General features: G+C 40.3%; 1 protein-coding gene and 2 long non-coding RNA genes across 10 annotated transcripts in view; 2 read left to right on the top strand and 1 right to left on the bottom strand.

Annotated features, from left to right (window-relative positions):
* Positions 1–7,777, top strand: part of SLC6A9 (solute carrier family 6 member 9) — a 183,575-nt gene extending 175,798 nt beyond the window's left edge. The window contains exon 15 of the mRNA XM_085885178.1: positions 5,706–7,777. Coding sequence (XP_085741304.1) covers positions 5,706–5,969 — 264 coding nt within the window. The 3' untranslated portion in view covers positions 5,970–7,777. The remainder of the gene's footprint in view (positions 1–5,705) is intronic.
* Positions 1–19,487, bottom strand: part of LOC147024860 (uncharacterized) — a 116,953-nt gene that overhangs the window by 73,388 nt on the left and 24,078 nt on the right. For 3 of the 7 annotated variants that reach the window (XR_015059234.1, XR_015059232.1, XR_015059240.1), the window contains exons 2-3: positions 11,085–11,116; positions 10,782–10,886 (exon numbers count right to left, since the gene is read on the bottom strand). The exons of 3 other annotated variants lie outside the window; for them this stretch is intronic. This is a non-coding gene — a long non-coding RNA (uncharacterized LOC147024860). Of the gene's footprint in view, positions 1–10,781; positions 10,887–11,084; positions 11,117–17,532; positions 17,802–19,487 lie in introns of those variants that run through there. One more of the 7 variants, XR_015059238.1, reaches the window with a different exon arrangement.
* Positions 15,496–19,487, top strand: part of LOC147024859 (uncharacterized) — a 37,996-nt gene continuing 34,004 nt past the window's right edge. For both annotated transcript variants that reach the window (XR_015059243.1, XR_015059244.1), the window contains exon 1: positions 15,496–15,578. This is a non-coding gene — a long non-coding RNA (uncharacterized LOC147024859). The remainder of the gene's footprint in view (positions 15,579–19,487) is intronic.

Raw genomic sequence — 19,487 nt, 5'->3', positions numbered from 1 at the left:
GAAGCATTTATTATAATCAATGTAGATTCTGTTTGGAGAGAAGGAAAAAAGGGGGGAGGGGAATGTAGAACCAGCAGCAGAAGGAAATTCATAATAGAAATGAGAATCGTTATTGGGTAAAATGAAGTTTTTTTGTTGTTGTTGTTTGTTTCAATTTTTTGAAACGAGGAAAAGAAATAAGAAAGGATAAAGTTGAGGGAATTTAAGCGGAGTACCCAGGAATACACCCAGGACTGATTTGCTAAAGCAAACTTTATCTATCCGAGTAAGGCCTTGAAAAAGGTCGTTAAGGGCCTTGGCAAAACCAAACAAACAGCACAAAACAACAAACGAATTAACATGAAATATTGCAACGGGATGAAGCAGGAACAAATTGACGAATGACGCACATAAAACTGGACAAATCCGGTTTGGAAAATGCAGTTTTAGGGAGGTGGAACTTTCCCCTACAATTCCCACACCCTGACCTCTTATTTGAGTATGATGGTATCCATCAATTAGCCTGGTGTTGGCGCAGTGGTTAGGGCAGTGGCTTGGGATCCAAGAGGTCCTGAGTTCAAGCCCCGTTGTGCCACTGAATTAATACACCAGGGGGTTGACTCAGCCCGTCATCCTTCCGAGGTCGGCGAAATGAGTACCAGTTTACTGGGCCAGTGTATACCCCGGTTAAAATAGGTGTACCATATCCCTGTGTCGTAAGAGGCGACCAGGGTTGCGTCAGGAAGGGCATCCGGCGTAAAACATGTGCCAAATCACTATGCGGATCATCTGGATGATCCGCTGTGGTGACCCCTCATGGGAGCAGCCGAAAGAAGAAGAAGAAGAGGTATCCATCAATTGCTGAGAAACATGTCCAAGGTAAAACAAGCTGGGTGGAAGTCAAACTGAAAGTTGGACATCAGAGTTATAGAAAATATGATGCTTGAGATCTGCTGTTATCATTAATTCCATCATTTTTTTGACATGATGGCCCGAAGACATTGCTTTATATTTAATAGGGTAAGCTTTTGGAACATAATATGAACAAGCAGAGGCCCGTGGTGAAAATATCACAACAGAAAAGCATCAACATATTACATAGAAAAGAAAGGAGAAAAGAAGAGAAGAGGAGATCGAACACCCTCCCTCCGGAGAAGCAAAGTTCGCTACGACATTGTACACGGTTGCTCAGCCCAATAACGGGGCGTGAAGATTGCTTGATGCAAACAGCCTGCCCAGCATGGGTAATATCAGCACAGTGGCACTCCCTCCCCCTGGAGAAGCAAAGTTGGCATTCTTAGCGAGGTGGATGTCGAGGACAACGGGAAAAAATCGAAGAGTGGTTTGCACCATGGGATGACATCCCACGTCCGACTTGGGGGTCAGCGTGGGGTGCACGTCATCGGGGGAAAAAAAGCCTTCAGCTCCATAAGGATTAACCCCCCCCCCCCCCCGACGTCTTAGTGTATTATTATAAAGACTGGTGTAATGTCAGCAATTTTTCATGATGCAGGTCGGTGGACCTTTGGAAAATATCCTCTATAAGAACAGAAAAAGAGCTCGAGACAAAGCAGATGAACTATTTTTGAATCTTCGGGATTGATGCTGTCTGGGCCATCGGCAGTTTAGGAGTATAGTGTGGATAAGAATTTCTCTCATTTGTTAGGACATACGTTTGTATTTTCTCCGAGGTTTCAGTTAGGTGATAAAGGATGGGTAGAGGAATTTGGAAAATTGGCCTTTTCTATAAAGACAGAGTTAAGGCAGTCATGCGTAGGAGTCAAGGATCATATGTTATCTACTTCAGAGTCTATGCCAACTCTGCTTTTTCACTTCTTCATCTTTATTAACATGTCAATGAATGAAATAAAACTTATCAAGTTTGCGAAGGTTTATTTTACAATATATGAGCAATTAAATTTTTGAAGCTTGGGAGCAAAATGAAAATAATAAATAGCCCCGAGTGGGCTGACGATCATCTTTTGAAGTTGTAGTTAAGATCTCTGCTGAATCCAAAATCTGGGAAATGTCACGGACGTTATACTGGAGTCAATTTAACGATGACAGAAATTGAAATTTGAAATTCGAAAAAGAAGAAAGTTTGAACCGAGATTCGGACCCATGCCGACTCGATCTCCTGGTATCGGAAGTTACAGGGTGAGATTTGGGGGAGCCCCCCTAATCCAAAATCGGAAAATCTAAGACTGAGAGATCCTGATGACTCCATCTTTCCTCTTTACTTCTTCAGGGTCCTTCTTGGTCTGCCATTTCATTTGGTAGCATCTGACTGCTGGGTCTGGAGAGAAGATTTTTGAAGGAATTTAAACGATATTTCCAAACATTGACTGTGGTGGCCAGTTTGACACACTTCCGGTCACATGATTGACATGACTTCTGCAAATTAACATCTCTACCCTGGCCTAATGTTGGTACCCAAATTTAGTAACATTCTGGCTGGTAGGTGAGGAGAAAAAGATTTTTGAATAAATTTAATAAATCGGCCATTTTGATTCACTTAAAGTCATGTGACTGGAACAAGCTTTTCAATGCCTGTTACCAGTCAGGAGCGGAACATTGCTGCCAAATTTCAACCAGATCAGCCCAGCGGTTTGGCCAGAGAAGTCAAAACAGGAGACAGATGGACGGACGGACGGATGGACATGCGCGATGACAATACCTTATCTGGAATTTCAATTCCAGATAAGCTAAAAATATGTCATCAACTCCTCTTGGCATACTGTACTTCATCAACTCCTCATGGGCTATATAGGGTGATAACAATGATGTCATCGGTGAGGTGGTATTCCAGTCATAATATAATTGGTCAAATCAAAATCCTTATCCGAAAAATCTGAAACTTCTTATATCTGATCTATGACCTGATCTGAGTGACTAATTAAATTTATGAGGTTATCAGTCAAGGGTCTGGTGGCCATTTTGGATTGGAAATAAAAACGTAAACCCCTTAAAAGACATTTTTTGAAGTGTTTGAAAAAATGTTGTTATATGAGAGATTAAAAAAAAAAAATGTTTAATTGAGTTTAAAAAATGTTCTCCAGAACTGCTTAACAGATCTATGAGAAACATTGTAACACTATATTCCCCATGGTGAGTCAAACAAATGTATAGTTGTGGAAATTTGCATTACACCGTAAAGGGTCCTCAGGTGAGATATATCGGTAAGTTCATGTGTAGTTAGCCCAAACGCATTGTGTAGAGGGAATATATGTGATTCATCCGGGCTGCGACGCTTTGAGTTAGCCATTTTTCTTTCTCTATTGTTATTTTGGACCATTAAGCTGCCAACAACTCAAACACCACCACCTTTGCCTCTTTACCTCCACAACTCCATCCCACAAACATCGCTTCACCGCCATTCCCAAACGATGCCCACCAACCACCAAAGCAAACCCCCCCCACTACCTTCGCCTATCTCCTTCTACAACCATCGACCACACCACCAGTCAACACCAAACGTCGTGCTGTCTAGGGCCCGTTCGGTAAATGATGCCGAACGCGTCGAGCCGCGGGTACGAATGCGTTCCTCTCAGGGAGAAATTCGGATCAGGAAGGGTTCACGCCCCTTTTTCTCCGTCCAATGGGCGAGCGTCGGGCGGTATGGCCCCGCCTCCAAGCGCGATGAATGTGGATTCTTCACGGGAGAGAATTCGGATCAAAAGAGGCTCACACCCCTTTTTGCCACACCAATGGCTGAACAGAGAGTGGCGTGGCCCCGCCTCCAATCGCGTTTTGATCCTAATATTTGCATATAGGCTCCTCCTCCGGTCTATAAAGACGCGAGCACAAGGCGACTCGCGCAGTTGCGGTTCAGGTTGAGTGAAGACGGAGGTCGTCATCGAGGTTGCAGTGTGGGGTCGCTCGTCTCGTCGTTGGTGCCGTCTCGTCGCGGGATTTGAGCCAGCCAGCCATTCCCCCCGCTCGACCCTGAGTATCGACAATTCTCCTCCCCCCCACCCATCTGCGCTGAGATAGTGCCGGTGGCTCCGTTCCTTCCCCACCCTAACCGTGGTGCCGACCCAACCGTGCTGGCGCGGAGCACGCCGGAGAGGGCTCACCGACCACGCCAGGGGCACAGAGTCGGGGCGCAGCTGTGCGGACATTGCGGCTTGCCCGCCATCGCGTCACGAGGACGCGGGTAAGACCTTTTCAGTCTCGTGGACCTGGCCGCTCCTCCAGGCTCCGCGCACATTTGGTCCACGGACCTGTCTGCCTCCTTGCCTGTGAGGGTGGCTTTCGTTTCCTTTGCTTTTGAATGAATGCTGTGTCGCCGTCCGACAAGTATAATTATTTAAGTGTTGTAAATAATTATAGTCGGCAGTAGTGCTTTTGATTTTGTTGCATTTTGTCTTGACTGTTATATGTGCATTACTGTATGACTGTGAATATGTGCTTGTCTGTGTTTGTGTAATAAAGTGCTTGCTTGTTGAACTGTTTCCCGTTTCGTTGCATCTTTTTCCCTTGTTTGAAAGTTCCATCTTGCATTACATAAGGATTGATAGTGGGTTTAAAACACCCGGTAAATAATCTGAACCGTCGAGGTCGACGATAACTCCGCTCGGTCATCCCTGCCGCACGGAACGAGCCGCTTAAGCGGTTCGTGTCCGGAGTCGACCTGCGGCGTGGTACAACTCCTCGGTACGCTACTCGCGCGGGTACTTCGGTATATCGACATTCGGCGATTCACCCTATTTCGCACGGGTAGAATGCGGACTGAGTTGTGGTGAAGTTAAACCCCCACCCGTGACTAGCTCCCGGCGTTGTTCCGAGAGGGTCACGACTGAATTGTCCGTTCCGGTGGGCGAGGCGGCCGCCATTCGAGTCAAGCGGCCGATCGCACGTCGGTGGGCGCGAATTCGTAACAATAGTTTAAAATATTTTCATATTCATCTTCATTGACACAATTTAGCCTTAATGTGCATAAAAGTGGTCGATAATATCCTAATAAATCAATCAATAATCAATAAAGCTATGGATAATGGCAATGCATGTGATATAATAGAGTGAATGGATTGTGGTGGTATGTGGGCCATAATAGCAGTGAGCCATAATAGTAGCGTGTCCAGTTCACGATGGAATTTTTGTTTTGAATGAGCCCATAAGGTGAGACAATGTGTTCTACTGGGTGCCATTTCACTTTTTTATTTGTATTAAACAGAAGGTATAAGGGAGGAATTAAAGCAAAGATGGTGACGAATGGGACAGAGATAGACACATCCTGGGTATGGGAAACAGTTAGAAAGAAAGATTTTAAAAAACGGGAGGCCCAAAACAATATGAGACTGAGATGGAGGATCAAAATAAATAGAATGGGCATGAAAAGATACACAGGAGTGAGATCTCAATCTGAACAACAATCGACACAAAGAGAAAACATAAATTTTATGGCAGCACAGACTAATCCAGAACGATTTCTTAGCTTTTTGGAAGCAGATCTATCAGAGGACCAAGAGAAACAACAATACCCCAGGTAACCATAAATGCAAGTCCCATAAGGCGGTATGCCTTGAAAGCATACCACCCTATGAAAGCTTCAGCTCTCTTGCTTCCCAGCCTCAGGTCGCTGTCTTGGATGTGTATTCTCTCATCTTTCTTTCTACATAGAGTTGATTGACTTTGGAGTGGTGGTGGATGGTGGGGGAGGGAGGGATATATTCCAACAGTTCTTTTTTTTATAACCCTCCTCTGTCATTCCATCCTTCCTCCAGCGCTTACGCCATTCGATGAGACCTGCTCCAGACTGGGGTCCATCTCTTCCCGAGCATCGCACTGGCAAATATGCAATGGTTGGTTCCCTCTCCCATGCCACTGTGGTGTCTTTTGAAAAGGATGGACAAGTTGGACTAGATGCAGGCCTAAGTGAGGATGTATCCAAGTCTTTCAGTTGCACCGAGCCAAGACTTTCTTTTGAGCTGCATCAAGCACAACTTAATGGGCCTGCTGTACCCAGCGAAACAGAGATTCATCCATAATATACTCAACTTCAAGCTTGTAATAGTCCTCAGTACTATTATGTAATCTTTACAAGTCTCCTTCATTGTCTCTTCCTTCTACCCTCAACGCCAGGTCAAACAAGGTGCAAAAATACTACATTTTGGTTTTGATTTCCTCTCTCATTTATTAAGTTTTCTTCAAGCTGCAGTTTATTTCACAACGCAATATAGCTGTTAACTGCTCGATTTCACAATTGTTCAATACTAAACTCAGTATCTACATGACCCATGTATTTGTCTCAAGCAGGTCTAATTTCAACCTGTGAATGGTTCAGATCATTGAGACAGCCTAAATATTCTACAAAAAGACAATCCATAAAAATTCTATATAACCTAAATATTCTACAAAAGGTCACCCCAGAACCATGCAACTATGGAGACGTCTTCCATAACGTATATTTCCAGCCCTTTCCTCATCCCTGATGTGTCACTTACTTGTTTCCTTTTTCCTCCATATTACTGCTGTTTGATAGAGTCCAAACTATAACGTTTTGGCAGTGGTCGTGATACCCAGTAATATCTTTTAAAATAAGCAAGAGCTTTGTGGATGGGCAAAGCTATGCAATCAATATTGTATTATTTTGGGTATTATTAACTCAGAAATTATGAACCCTGTTCAGGGATCCACAAAATAACAAGGAGCACTGTTGATGACTTAAATACAGTGACAATGGACAATCCATCTTCGCTCACTCCGCTTCAACTCTCCCCAACCCCAACCCCACTGCAATGGTTCTTTTCATTCCTACACCCCAACCCCCTGCCTTTTTCCTTTTTTTCATATTTAATCTATAATCCCTCCCAATACATGATGCATGCCACCATAATAATCACTCAAATTTACACATCTACAATAACTGCCATATACAATATAGCAATTAGACCTTTTTTATTCCCATTACAAATGTGAGTAATACGTGGTAGTATAGTTTTTTTCAGTTTTTGTAGACATTAAAAATGATACCTATGTTGTTTACCTTAATAATCATGAAAGAGTTTATTAAGATTATGTTCAATAAATGTTTTCTCATCAAACAACAAAAACAAAAGAATGCTAAACACAGCCTGAATGCCAGTGGGGTTTTTTTATACACAAAATATGTAATTTGGCCCCTGAGAAGTAAACCGGTCTATCCCACATCCAGGGCCAAATTGAGTTAAGTGTGCTTCATAATCTTTCAAGCTCAGTAGATGTTTGGTTGGTTGGTAATAAATGAGAGGCAAATTGGATTCTATAAATGGGAACCTGAACTTGGATCCCTCTGTCAAATGTTGAATAATGCGGTGAGGCCTGCTTTTCGACTCAGGGGCTCAGTTTATAAAGTTTTATTGTTTGACTGATGGTGCAAATAATGTATGAAGCAATGAACATGCAATTTCGAACACAATGATTCTTTGCTTTTGTGCTTCAATGCCTCTTCAACAAAATGAAACCATACAGTCTCCTGATACAAGTGCCTGTGCATGTATTGTCATTAACATGTTTCATGATTGGTATAAACTAATTTATCTTCCTCTGCTATAATGGTGTGATGATAAATGTTGTAACTTTTGAAGCACGAAGTCTGTTTCACATCAATTTCTGCACGATTGTACATTCAGGCAAAATCTTCCTCAAAGCTGATTTGTTTATTTGGTTGTTTTAAACATTTTACCTTGAATCGCTAAAGCTGCAAAGTTACATATTTAGAAAGAAAAACTATATTTGTGATGACTACAATGTCGAATTTCTACATGTCTATGATAAAAGTATCAAATGATAATAAAACAAAGCAGAGGATGAACAATGACATCTCCATTATTAATATAGATTTTTCAATGAATCCTGAACAACTCACATCAAATTACAAAACATGGTGTTCAGTAATGAACCTCCTATTCTCAAGTATGATGCTTTGATTAAATACACAACTATAAGGGCACTCGGTAGAGAACATACCTCTACCACTCAATTCCTGACCCATGAGAACATATCGGGCCCAATACATTTTCGAAATATCATGCTAATATAGTTTTTAGCTCCATCTCTCAATGGTGAAAAATCATTTCCGAAATTAAAAAAAAATCTCGTATCTGGATCCGGATTCGGATCTTCACTAACATTGAATCAATTCTCCCTTGTTACATACCCAACCTGTCCACCAAGCTTCATCCAAATCCGTCCACAACTTTTTGAGATATATATCAGTTTAGTCCTACCTCTCAATGGTGAAGAATCACTTTAAAAATTATCGGATCCAGAATCACATTTGGAAATCTGGCTTCCAATATCTCAGAGAGAAGTTTGGCACAGAGAAAACTGACGCTAAACTCAAAGCAGGCATTTTTGTCTGCCCCTGATCAGGCAGGGGTCATCAAAGATCAGGATCATCAAAGCAGGCCCCTGATCCGAGAACTGATGTGTGATCCCGAGTTCAAAAATAAACTGAATCCACTTGAGTTTGCAGCATGGGAAGCATTTGTGTTGGTTGTGCATATCTTTCTTGGGAACCATAGAGTTCAACAGTATGCAGAATGAGTGGACAACATGCTAAAGGCCAATCAGTGAATAGCCTGTAAGATGTCTCTTAAAATGCATTTCTTGCATTCACATCTTGATGTCTTCCGACCTAATCTGGGTGAGGTAAACGATGAGCATGGCGAAAGGTTCCACCAAGACATTTCGGTCATGGAAACTCGGTATCAAGGCCGGTTCAACCCAAGCATGATGGGTGATTACTGCTGGTTCCTACAATGGGAGACCAATTCCACACACACAAGCTCAAGAGCAAGTGTCTCACACACTTCTGAACACGTCTGATCAGTGCCTACACTGACTATATTGAAAGGAAGTGTAAACTTGAAATGTTTTTTTTTTTCTGAATCACTCACAATGGGGTAGATTTCCTGATCAAGTTTTTACCCTTCCTAAGATTACCATGTTCTAATGTTTTATTACCTTCGCAAACTTCGTTTGACGAAGGTATTGTATTGACCGCTGTGTATTTATTTATTGGTAAATATGTGTGCGGACAACATTGCGCAAAAACTGCTGGACCGATTTGCATGAAATTTTCAGAGATGATGTGCAGTTACTCAAGGACGCCAGGCGAAGCTTTTGGGAGCGATCGGATCAAAGGTCAAGGTCAAGGTCACAAAAAGGTCAAAATCGTTTTTTTGCGATTAAAGTGTCAATTTTGTTCCAATTTACATCAAATTAAGTCCAAAATGTTCAGTATTCAAATCCCGATCCACTGATATAGCGTATGGTATAGTGTTTGCAACCCTAGTTAGTCTGTGGAAGTCAAAGGTCAATGGGATCACCAAAATGGAGTTTTTGATTGGGGAAGCGTTGTGGACAACATTACACAAAAACCACTTTGCAGATTGTCATGAAATTTTGTGGATGTGTTTGGCATCATGAGAGGACAAATCGATTAGATTTTGAGAGCAATCGGATCAAAGGTTAAGGTCAAGGTCACAAAAAGGTCAAAATCGTTTTTTCGCGATTAAATTGTCAATTTTCTTTTGATTTACAGCAAATTAACTCCAAAATGTTCAAAATTAAATTCCCCATCCTCTAATATGACACATGGTATAGTATTTTTGTCACCCAAGGCAGCGGTTGGGGGTCAAAGGTCAAGGGGGTCACACAAATTCACATTTATATCGGAAAGCGTTGTGGACAACTTAACGCAAAAAAAACAAAACGCAGAGAGGCTTTAATTGTTTTGGATTTGTTTGGCATCATGAAAGGACAAATCCATTAGATTTTGGGAGAGATCGGATCAAAGGTCAAGGACACAAAAAGGTCAACATCGTTTTTTCATGATGAAAACGGTTAATATGTTTCAGATTTACATCAAATTAACTCCAAATTGTTCAGTGTTCAATTCCCCATCTTCTGAAATGACACAAGGTATAGTACTATTGTCACCCTAGGTAGCGGTTGTAGGTCAAAGGTCATGGGGGTCACGAAATGCATATTTGTATTGAGATGTGTTGTGGACAACTTAATACAAAGGTAACTAGTGGATGCGGCAAAGGTATGTGCTCTACGAGTGCCCGTTCTAGTTAACTTCTTTTTCTGCAACCTGTTTATGTTCTTGGTTTGTATACTACACATTATACATGGAGATCAATCATTGTTATCGAAATTTGATGTGAAAGTAATTACTTAGCACTGATATTAGATGGACAATGTGGCAATCTGCAATAATAAAGTATCTATGCTGGGTATCATTAATACATATACATATTTTCAAAACCTGACGTGTTGGTGAAATTGTGACTACAGATTTGAAATCGGCGGCCCAGATTTAGCCAAGAACATCTGCATTTCCCTTCATAGAAGAAGAAAAGGTTTTTGTGTTGCCCAGTGAAATTGATTATTTTAGAAGTTTGACCTTGACCTTTTGACCTCAAAAATAGTTGCTTTCCCAATTCAGTGATGGGCTATGTAAATCCTGTTAATCTTTCAAGTTAATGGGATGTAAATTTGACGATTTTTCAGTTGAAAATTGATGATATTAGAAGTTTGACCTTGAGTTGACCTTTGACCTTTGATCTCAAAAAGAGTTGGTTTCCCAATTCAGTAATGCACTATGCAATTGCTGTTTAATTTTCAAGTCAATCAGATGAAAATTAACGATTTTCAGATAACAATTGATGATTTTAGAAGTTTGACCTTGAGTTGACATTTGACCTTTTGATCTCAAAAATAGTTGGTTTCCCACTTCAGTAATGCAGTTTGCAATTGCTGTTTAATTTTCAAGGCAATCGGATGAAAATTGACGATTTTAGAAATCTGACCTCAAGATGACCTTTGACATTTGACCTCAAAATCAATAGACTTCTCAGTTGAGACCACCTGTACAACTTGGTAGAGTTTCATGATGATCGGTTTAGAATTGTGGCCTGTAGGCGATAAACAGACAGAGAAACAAATACAGACTGAATAACAAAATTGACTGACCAATATACTTGAAAATCTTCAACATTGAAGGTGGAAGGCTGTGAAAACATCACCTCCTTCCACCTTCAGTGGCAGAGGTAAAAATAAAGGTGAGTAAATATTTATCAAAATGCATAGTTAGTCAATATTACAGGACTAACCTTATTCTTGGTTTACATTTTTCTCGACAGATCTGGAAAACAAAAATAAGTCTTTCGTTAGTTACCATAGTATACCAGCTCGTGTAAAAATACTTTTGGGTAGAATTTTGGCAAGTGTTTGGACCAACCGAGATCCATCACTTCTTCTTTTTCTTCTTTCGGCTGCTCCCGTTAGGGGTCGCCACAGCGGATCATCAGTTATGATCCGCATTATGATTTGGCATAGGTTTTATGCCAGATGCCCTTCCTGATGCAATTCTGGTCGCCTCTTACGACAGAGGGATATGGTACAACTCTTATAACCGGGCTCAGTACACTGGAACTCACTTCGCCGACCTCGGAAGGATGACAGGCTGAGTCAACCTCCTGGTGTGTATTAATTCAAGCGGCCAACGGGGCTTGAACTCAGGACCTTTTGGATCCCAAGCCGCTACCCAAACCACTACACCAACACCAGGCTATATATATATATATATATATATATATATATATATATATATCGAACCATGAAACCGGTGATGTCATAATCTTTTTTCTGTATGTATGTACGTATATATATATATATATATATATATATATATATATATATATATATATATATATATATATATATATATATATATATATATATATATATATATATATATTAGGGTGGTCCAAAAAAATGAAAGTTCGAATTTCTCGCGAGCATGTTTGCCAAATCGTTCCTGACGTTGAAAAACGCAAAGAAACAAAAAATTAGCGGATTTGGAGGTGGTTTTGGGGTCCATCAAAGTCTCTCAACGGATTCATTATAATGTCACAATACTAATAGGAAAAATGAAAGGAAAGAGCATAAAATGTTCTCAGTGGGCAGTGGGCAACTGGCGGTGAGTGAATTTCTCCAATGGTTGATCCAAGAGGAACAGTTCCGTGATTTTCCGTGTAGAACACGCCATACTCACTCACTCTGGGAATCAAAAAGAAGAAGAAAAAAATAAAAATAAAAGTACTTTTAACACCGACTGACAGCGAACTGAAAGCTCAACTGACGTCTCCCTCTCTCCCACTGATGTCTTCTCTCCCACCAGATGTAACAACTTCCTTCCTCTTGATAGACCCCTAAATATTTTTGGAACCGTGGCAAATTTGGCCAGGAGTATTTTCTAGTCAGGTAGAACAAAATAATCAACATGCCCCAAGAATATTCAAATTTTGAATTTTTCCCTTATGATTTTGGACCACCCTAATACATATACATATATATATATATATATATATATATATGTATATATATATACATGTATATATATATACATATATATATATATATATATATATATATATATATATATATATAATATAAAGCATTCAAAAATCTCCAAAATGGCTCAACACATTGAGGACAAATTTACAGGTATGACAACCTATCCATGACGAACAAAAAGTTCCCCACCTTTCATGCCATAGGTCACATGATTTAGCAGCCATATTGGATTTACCTTCAAATCTTAAAAAAAAAAAATCCTCTCCAGAACAGCTGTGCAGATCGAGGGAAAACTTCACACACATGTTCCCCAAGCCTTGGGTATACCAGGGTATTCATGAATAGTTGATAGGTCACATGGTTTGGCAGCCATATTAGATTGAAGGAAAATATTTTTGAAATTCTCTCTCTTGAACCACTGCATCAATCGACGACATGGAACTTCAAAATTATGATGTAATAATGATGTGGAATACATGTTTTAAATTGAAACCTGATCAGATGCACAGTTTGGCAGCCAGAATTTTTTTTTTTTGAATCTGCGTTCTTTTTCATAATGTGGCTCACTTGGCTGTGCCTGGATGTGTTTGAGGGTAGAGGAGTAGCAGCTGAAACCTAAGTCCAATCCAGGTTCCTCCTGATGACTTCATCTTTGCTTTTTGCTTGTTTGGGTTCCTTCTGATGACTCCAATGAAGTACCTATTTGATTTCGTCTTCTATTTGATTTTAATTTAATCTTTTTTAATTACAAATTTGTCACCAGAAGAGTTGGCTCACACCAAGTGCTTATCAAGACTGTGTGGGGTAAGTGTTCTGTGAATAGCATCATGTTCCCGATATTCTCTCTTCTGTGGAACTGACTCCTGGTGTCATTTACAAGTAGTCTTTCCTCCAGTTTTTACTGCATGTTTTCTCCCATGCTTACCTCCAATATCTATGCTCACTGACCCCTCCCTCCTTTTCCCCTCTTTTTCACTTCTTCCTTTCCTGCCACTCAACTGCTCACTTGTTAAGTTGTGGAATGGATGCAGTGCCTACCTGTTATCCTTTTACCTCATGTCAACATCTAAACTTTTTGTCATCTGCTATATAACTTCTCTATGAGCCCAGTCTTCTGTTTAAAAAGAAAATCAGAAAAAAAAATTGTGGGCACCGAAGACTTTTGCACAACTAAAAATATGGATTCTCAGTTCAGCAGAGAACATTAAGTTGAGGCTTTTTATCAAGAGATATATCAATAATATTTTCTTGGAAAGACTGAAACAATAAATTCTAAGTACAAAACGGTTATTGTATCATTTTACCCCACACACCCACGAAGCGAAAAACGGGGTTAAGCAATTGCTTCACTTTGTCTGTCTGTCTGTCTGTCAAGCAAATGGTTCAGTCTGTTTACAAACATCAGTTTATGATCGAGGAACAACTTCATTTCAATGGAATGTTATATTTTGAACACGAATTGGAAAATGAACCTCTAGTTTAGCAGTACTTTGCCTCTGAATTCATCCCAATCACACATGTGTAGAGAGGAGTAAGATTTTTTTTTTTTACTCTGTCTGCCTGTCTGGCAGTTAAACAAAATTGAAAATCATTCCACATAGGAAACGTACTGTTTTTAAGGGTGTCATAAAGCACACAAAGAAACTTACTCTAACATGTTAAATAATGTTGATTATTAACACAGCAGACGATTATCACACCAGAGCCATGACATAGCCTCAACAGACATATAGATCTAAAGGCATTTGAACAGTTTTATGCTGCGTTCATTTTTATAACTGCAGAGACATGAATAACTATAATGCAATATCAGTAAGAATAATATTATTTAAAATCAATGAGTGTGGGAAATGTCCCTTTCTTCAGATTAAATCCAAAAAAGACAGATGTTGCAAAATAACTATCTTACATTCCTGGATTTATGCTTTAGTGCTGAATCAGATGCCCTTCTTTTCTTATTCTCTTACGGTGTAAGCATACAATCGAAGAGTCAAGTTACAATGAAATACAGTATAATGAAATACAATGAAATACAATGCAGGCAATGAAACCATACAGCACGACAATGGATTTGTCTTTCACTTTCAAAGCAGTCTCTTTCATGGGATTCTGGCCCTCAGTATAAAGCATCACCTCTATTCCAGACTGATATTCAGACATACCAAGTCTATACCATAGCCAAATAAGGTACTTCTGACCCTCCAAAACCTCTCATAGCAGACAAACCATTTATGCAGAGCTCAATCCATCCATCTACACATTGGGACCATACTCTGTACAGAGCATCAGTGCTGCTGAAGCCGTCTCCGGGGCTATTGGGCACAATCCTGGATGGGTCAGCACTTCAACACAGGATACTCAACAAAAAAAAATCCATTGGGACCATACTCTGTGTCGAGCATTGGTGCTGCTCAATGAGGTGTTGTTTTCTTCTGTGTTGCAGGATTCTTGCACCCCTCATTGCATTATTTGATATAAATGGATGCTAAAACTTTACATTGCAATCAAATTGTGGAATATTTCCCATAAAATGTCGAAGCAAAGTGCCTGCTCATCTCCCACTCTCGGCATGTTGGTAGTTGCATCTACCTCTTATTCCTCTATTCTCTCATCTCTTATCCCTCTCGCCCTCATATGTCCATTCCTCTCAGTCAGAAGACATTCCAAACCCAAACAGGTTACACATATTTGTCCAGTAATCCACTCCTTGCCATGCAACATAAATTTAAGCTTCCTGCTCACCTGCATTCTATTGTCCTCATTTTATTATGGCAGGGGAGCTTTCTCCTGAATCCATCCAATCCTTCCCTTTGTTCTTGTCCTCGTGTCTCACTCATTTCAAACGTTTGTCAATCCTTAAATAGACGAGAGTTTTCTCTTCGCTTGTTAAACTTCTCTCTCTGTTTCTTAGATCTACCTGTCCCCTTTCACTCCATTATCAGCATCTTACTCTTCCATCCTTTGTCCCTTAGCTATTCCATTACAATCAACTTTCTAATAACTCATAGAGAAAAAATAAATCAGCAGGACCTACCGGATTGCAGCCACCAGAGGGAGAATGGGTTTCACTGATTGTCGACCAAATATCCCAAGCGTAACAACAATAATCGTTCAGCAGTATGGGTGATTGAGCAAGACAAAATACCAAAACGCCTACGCTTACCATCACAGCCTTGTTTGTCAGCCCCATGGTTGCAGATCAAATCGGGACACGTCAATTCACTTGGAATCCAGTCAGGCCAGCCAAGGTGAGTACACTGACAGACTGGATCCTAGCCTCAAAGTTAATGCGTTGCGATATATACAAGAGTCTTTGGTACAACAAATGATAATTTTAGTTTATATTCTTTTTCAGTTCATGAATACTGTCTTCCAGTGGTGAATTCAATTTAAATTTTTCTGTAACAGTATAGGTCATCACCACTTGGTGGAAACCTATAATTTAAAGCAGGTTTTTCCGCTCCCACCACCAGGTTTGGTTCACATCTCAATTTGTCTGCACGACACTAACTCAGGGAGCATAAAAAGGAAGAAACTGTAGGTTATACGTTATCTCTCAATATTTTGTGGGTTTCTCAATCCAAATAAGCTTTGTTTACTTTTAACTTCTGGAATATTGATAATAGTAAATTTTTAGAATTTTATACTTCTGATACTCGTAATAAGACATTTAATAACGAGATGTATTAGCTTTTGTAGGCTTCTATGCATGGCTTGATCTGAGGCATTTTCAAATAAAATCTTCTGTTGATGGCCAACTGTATCAATCCCTCTACAGGTTGTAGAGGGCAAGGCAAGTTGGTAGACAACAAAGTATCTTAATGAGATCAAGTAAATTCAACAACTTTTAAAAGGAAGAGAAAATTTTGATAATATACTGGCTGAACAATCACAAATGAAACATCGGCCAACTGAAACCAAGGAAGATAAGCAAAGTCGTCACCCACTAAGTCTTCCGACTGTTCTCAAGACGATTTATAAAAGCAAGATATGACATGACATTCTCTGGATGTTCGATTTTAGGAATTGTCTCATAAGTATTCGGCTGTATTAGGCTGTTGGCCTATTATGATAGCTGGGACTCCCTTTTATTTGTACCTCTTCATTGTTCAGGATGGTCCAGATGTCTTGCGACTCCTTCCATTTTTTTTTACCCTTTATTCATTCATTTGCACAAGTGGACCTGGAATCGTTACGTAACATTCCTCACAGGACATGGCATTGAATGATCCTATGCAAAGAATATGTTGGTTTTTATATAAACTTACTGGACACTTAATAAGGATATTGCTAATACAGTATTTTACAAGAATTATATTTAATAAAGTTTAAATATGCCATTTTTATATTGCTTACATTGCATTACACACCCATCGGTATCCAAAAATATAAAGTTTTATAAAATTAAATGGTAATCTCTCAATATTTTGTGAGATATATTAGTATCAAATTCCACTCCTGGTGTCTGAGCGAGGATAGGTCACCACTCTCTTTGACAAGAGATACAAGACATCTGGAACACCGACCGTTTACAGTACGAGTAATTTTGAAGGAATGAGTTATTTTTTTGCTCATCTTCCAGATCGAAGAAAAGCTCAAGCAATGACTTGCATGACACTGATCTGTATTGACACAAAGAGAAAACTGTGGTGCAGGAAGAGGTGATTTGGCCTGACAAGCCCTCAAACCAAACTTACCAGCCCAGCACGCCATCAATGCCACTCCACCCCACCCAACCCACAACTCCAAACTACCATCTTAAGCAAATCACAAGTAGGGATCACAAGATGTTTCTAATGTTTGAGGGTTGGTGGGGGTGAGGGGTGGAGGGCAGTCACCCTATAACAACACTGAAATAACATGGTAACACAATGGACCATCCTGGACATCCAAACAAAATATCACTTTTTCTAGCTGCCAATTCTCGCATGTCCTGTGTGTGCATCCTTTCCCACTGCCTTAAGGTAGCGTAATATTAAAATCAGTTTTAAAATCCTCTGTTACTCCATGTATTAATAAAAACCACTCCATATTAAAGCATATGTTTTTTTGTTTTTCTTTAATCTCCCTCGAACTGTGAGGTGGTGCTGAGGCAGTTTCATTAGTAGAGGTTACCTACAATCAAGAACAGGTCACCACTCCAATGCAGGCTCCCAGAAAGAGAGTGCAAGAATTTGTAATTCATTCAGGGAACTGGTTCACCTGCTCTTCGCGAAGGACACCGAGGGATATTTAATATCCAAGAACTGATGCTTGCAGATGGGATGCCAGTTTAATTTCCATACAAGAGATGGCACACACGTTGATGAAGCGCCCTACAAACACCAAGATGACAGTTTATAGGTCGGCTGAGATTTGAGCAAGGATGACCAGCAATTGAAGTTACTACAGTTCTAACTCGAAAGCATCTGATAATGTAAAGCTCGTCTGCATCTGCTTTGTACACAAACTAAAGTTGTGTTATTTCTGTCATAAGTTTGGAGAAATTTCAGTCTGAAGAAAAGAGAATGAAACTTTGATTTCAGTTAACTGTTCATTGGTGTCATTGATTCCATTCACAACCTCATCAAAATATACTTTTATCGGTTAAAATCTGACAACTATGCACAAGGAATTATAGACTAGAAAGAGTGAGCGAGATAAGAGGTACAGGTGGAGAGAACTTCAGAGAGGCATAGGCGGATATCATGTGGTCCACGAAACTCCACATCCGACTGAAGACATCATCAGTCCAGACAAAAGGAGGAGATTGGGACCATACTTTGTGCAGAGCGTTGGTGCTGCTTAAGCAGTCTCCTTGGCTATTGGGCACAATCCAGGACGGGTCGCCACTCAGACACAGTATACCAGCATGTTGGCACTCATTTTGTCAACCTCAGAAGGATGACAGGTCGAGTTAACCCCAACTGGGATTCGAACTGAGGACCCTAGGATCCAAAGCCCACCACCCTAACCATTAAGCCAACACTAGACAAAAGAACCAATTATTAAGCCAACACCAGACAAAATAACTCAATGGATTGATCAAATCATGATAATTTAGCTGCTAAATGATTCCAGAGTTCATTCCCTCTCATGCTCCAATATATCTGCCCCTAATTATATATAAATGATTTCCCACCTCTGGGATTTATCCATTCAGGTCTTCTTTATATTTTGATCGTGAAATCATGAGCCTATTCAGTGAAATCAAGCAACTAAGTCTTTTTTTTTTCTTTTTTTGTTTTCAACAAATGAAAATTGAACTCTGAGGTTTGATGTGGGGTCCTAGTGGGGCAACAGCATAACAATTGTGCATTTTGTGAGGAAAGCACCAAATTTGGCACACTAGTAGCCGATCATATTATGAACAGATTTGGATATTGGGCCATCTCAAAATTGTTGATGGCAGTGGAAAATGGCTGCCACAGCCATCAGCGGCTGAATTTGAGATGGCCCAATAACCAAATCTGTTCATAATATTGTTGCGGATTCGGGGTGGCGGGAATCTGACCCGGTCCCTGGTGCCAGCCCCGCCACCGCCGTCTCTGGGAGTCTATAACACCGGCCGGCTCGGCACAGGCCTCGGGTCACGCGTCTTCAATCGCGATACCAACGTAATCCTGTACCTTACCAGTTGGGGAGATAGAACCCCTAGTTACAGACTGGCTTTGTCAGTGACCGAGCGGAGTCTACCAGCCTGTAACCATTTTTGGTCTTATATGCCAATCGAACGGATCGTTCCTCGACGCGACACGCATTAATCCATAGCAGCAACTGCATAAGAATTAACCAGATTTATTGGAGAACATCAGGGATCACAACACAGCAATAAACACAACAATAGTAAAACTAACTATATACCTGTTCTTGAGGCCCAGTCACACCTTGACGTTTTAGCCAGCTTATGCCGATTTTTGGAAAATTTGTCTAAAACGCTGGTGCACGTCGAATACGTTATGGGTAAGTTTTGATAACATTGAGAGCACGCTGAAAAACACTGCCATACGTCGTTGTACGCTGGCTTTAAACGTTGTACTTTTCGGTTGTCCTCAAATTTTCCATGCTTGAAATTTTAAGACTTATGCCAGCGTATGACTCACACGTTCCGCATAACGCTGGCCATTAGTTGTAGGCACGTCACGCGATCGTTGACACACGTTACTTGTAAGGTGCTC

Source organism: Eptatretus burgeri, chromosome 6, assembly GCF_056783735.1.
Source record: "Eptatretus burgeri isolate ZD-2024b chromosome 6, Ebu_testis_v1, whole genome shotgun sequence".
NCBI lineage: Eukaryota > Metazoa > Chordata > Myxini > Myxiniformes > Myxinidae > Eptatretus > Eptatretus burgeri.
Note: the sequence above shows the minus strand (reverse complement) of the source record. Positions and strands in the feature narration are given on the sequence as shown.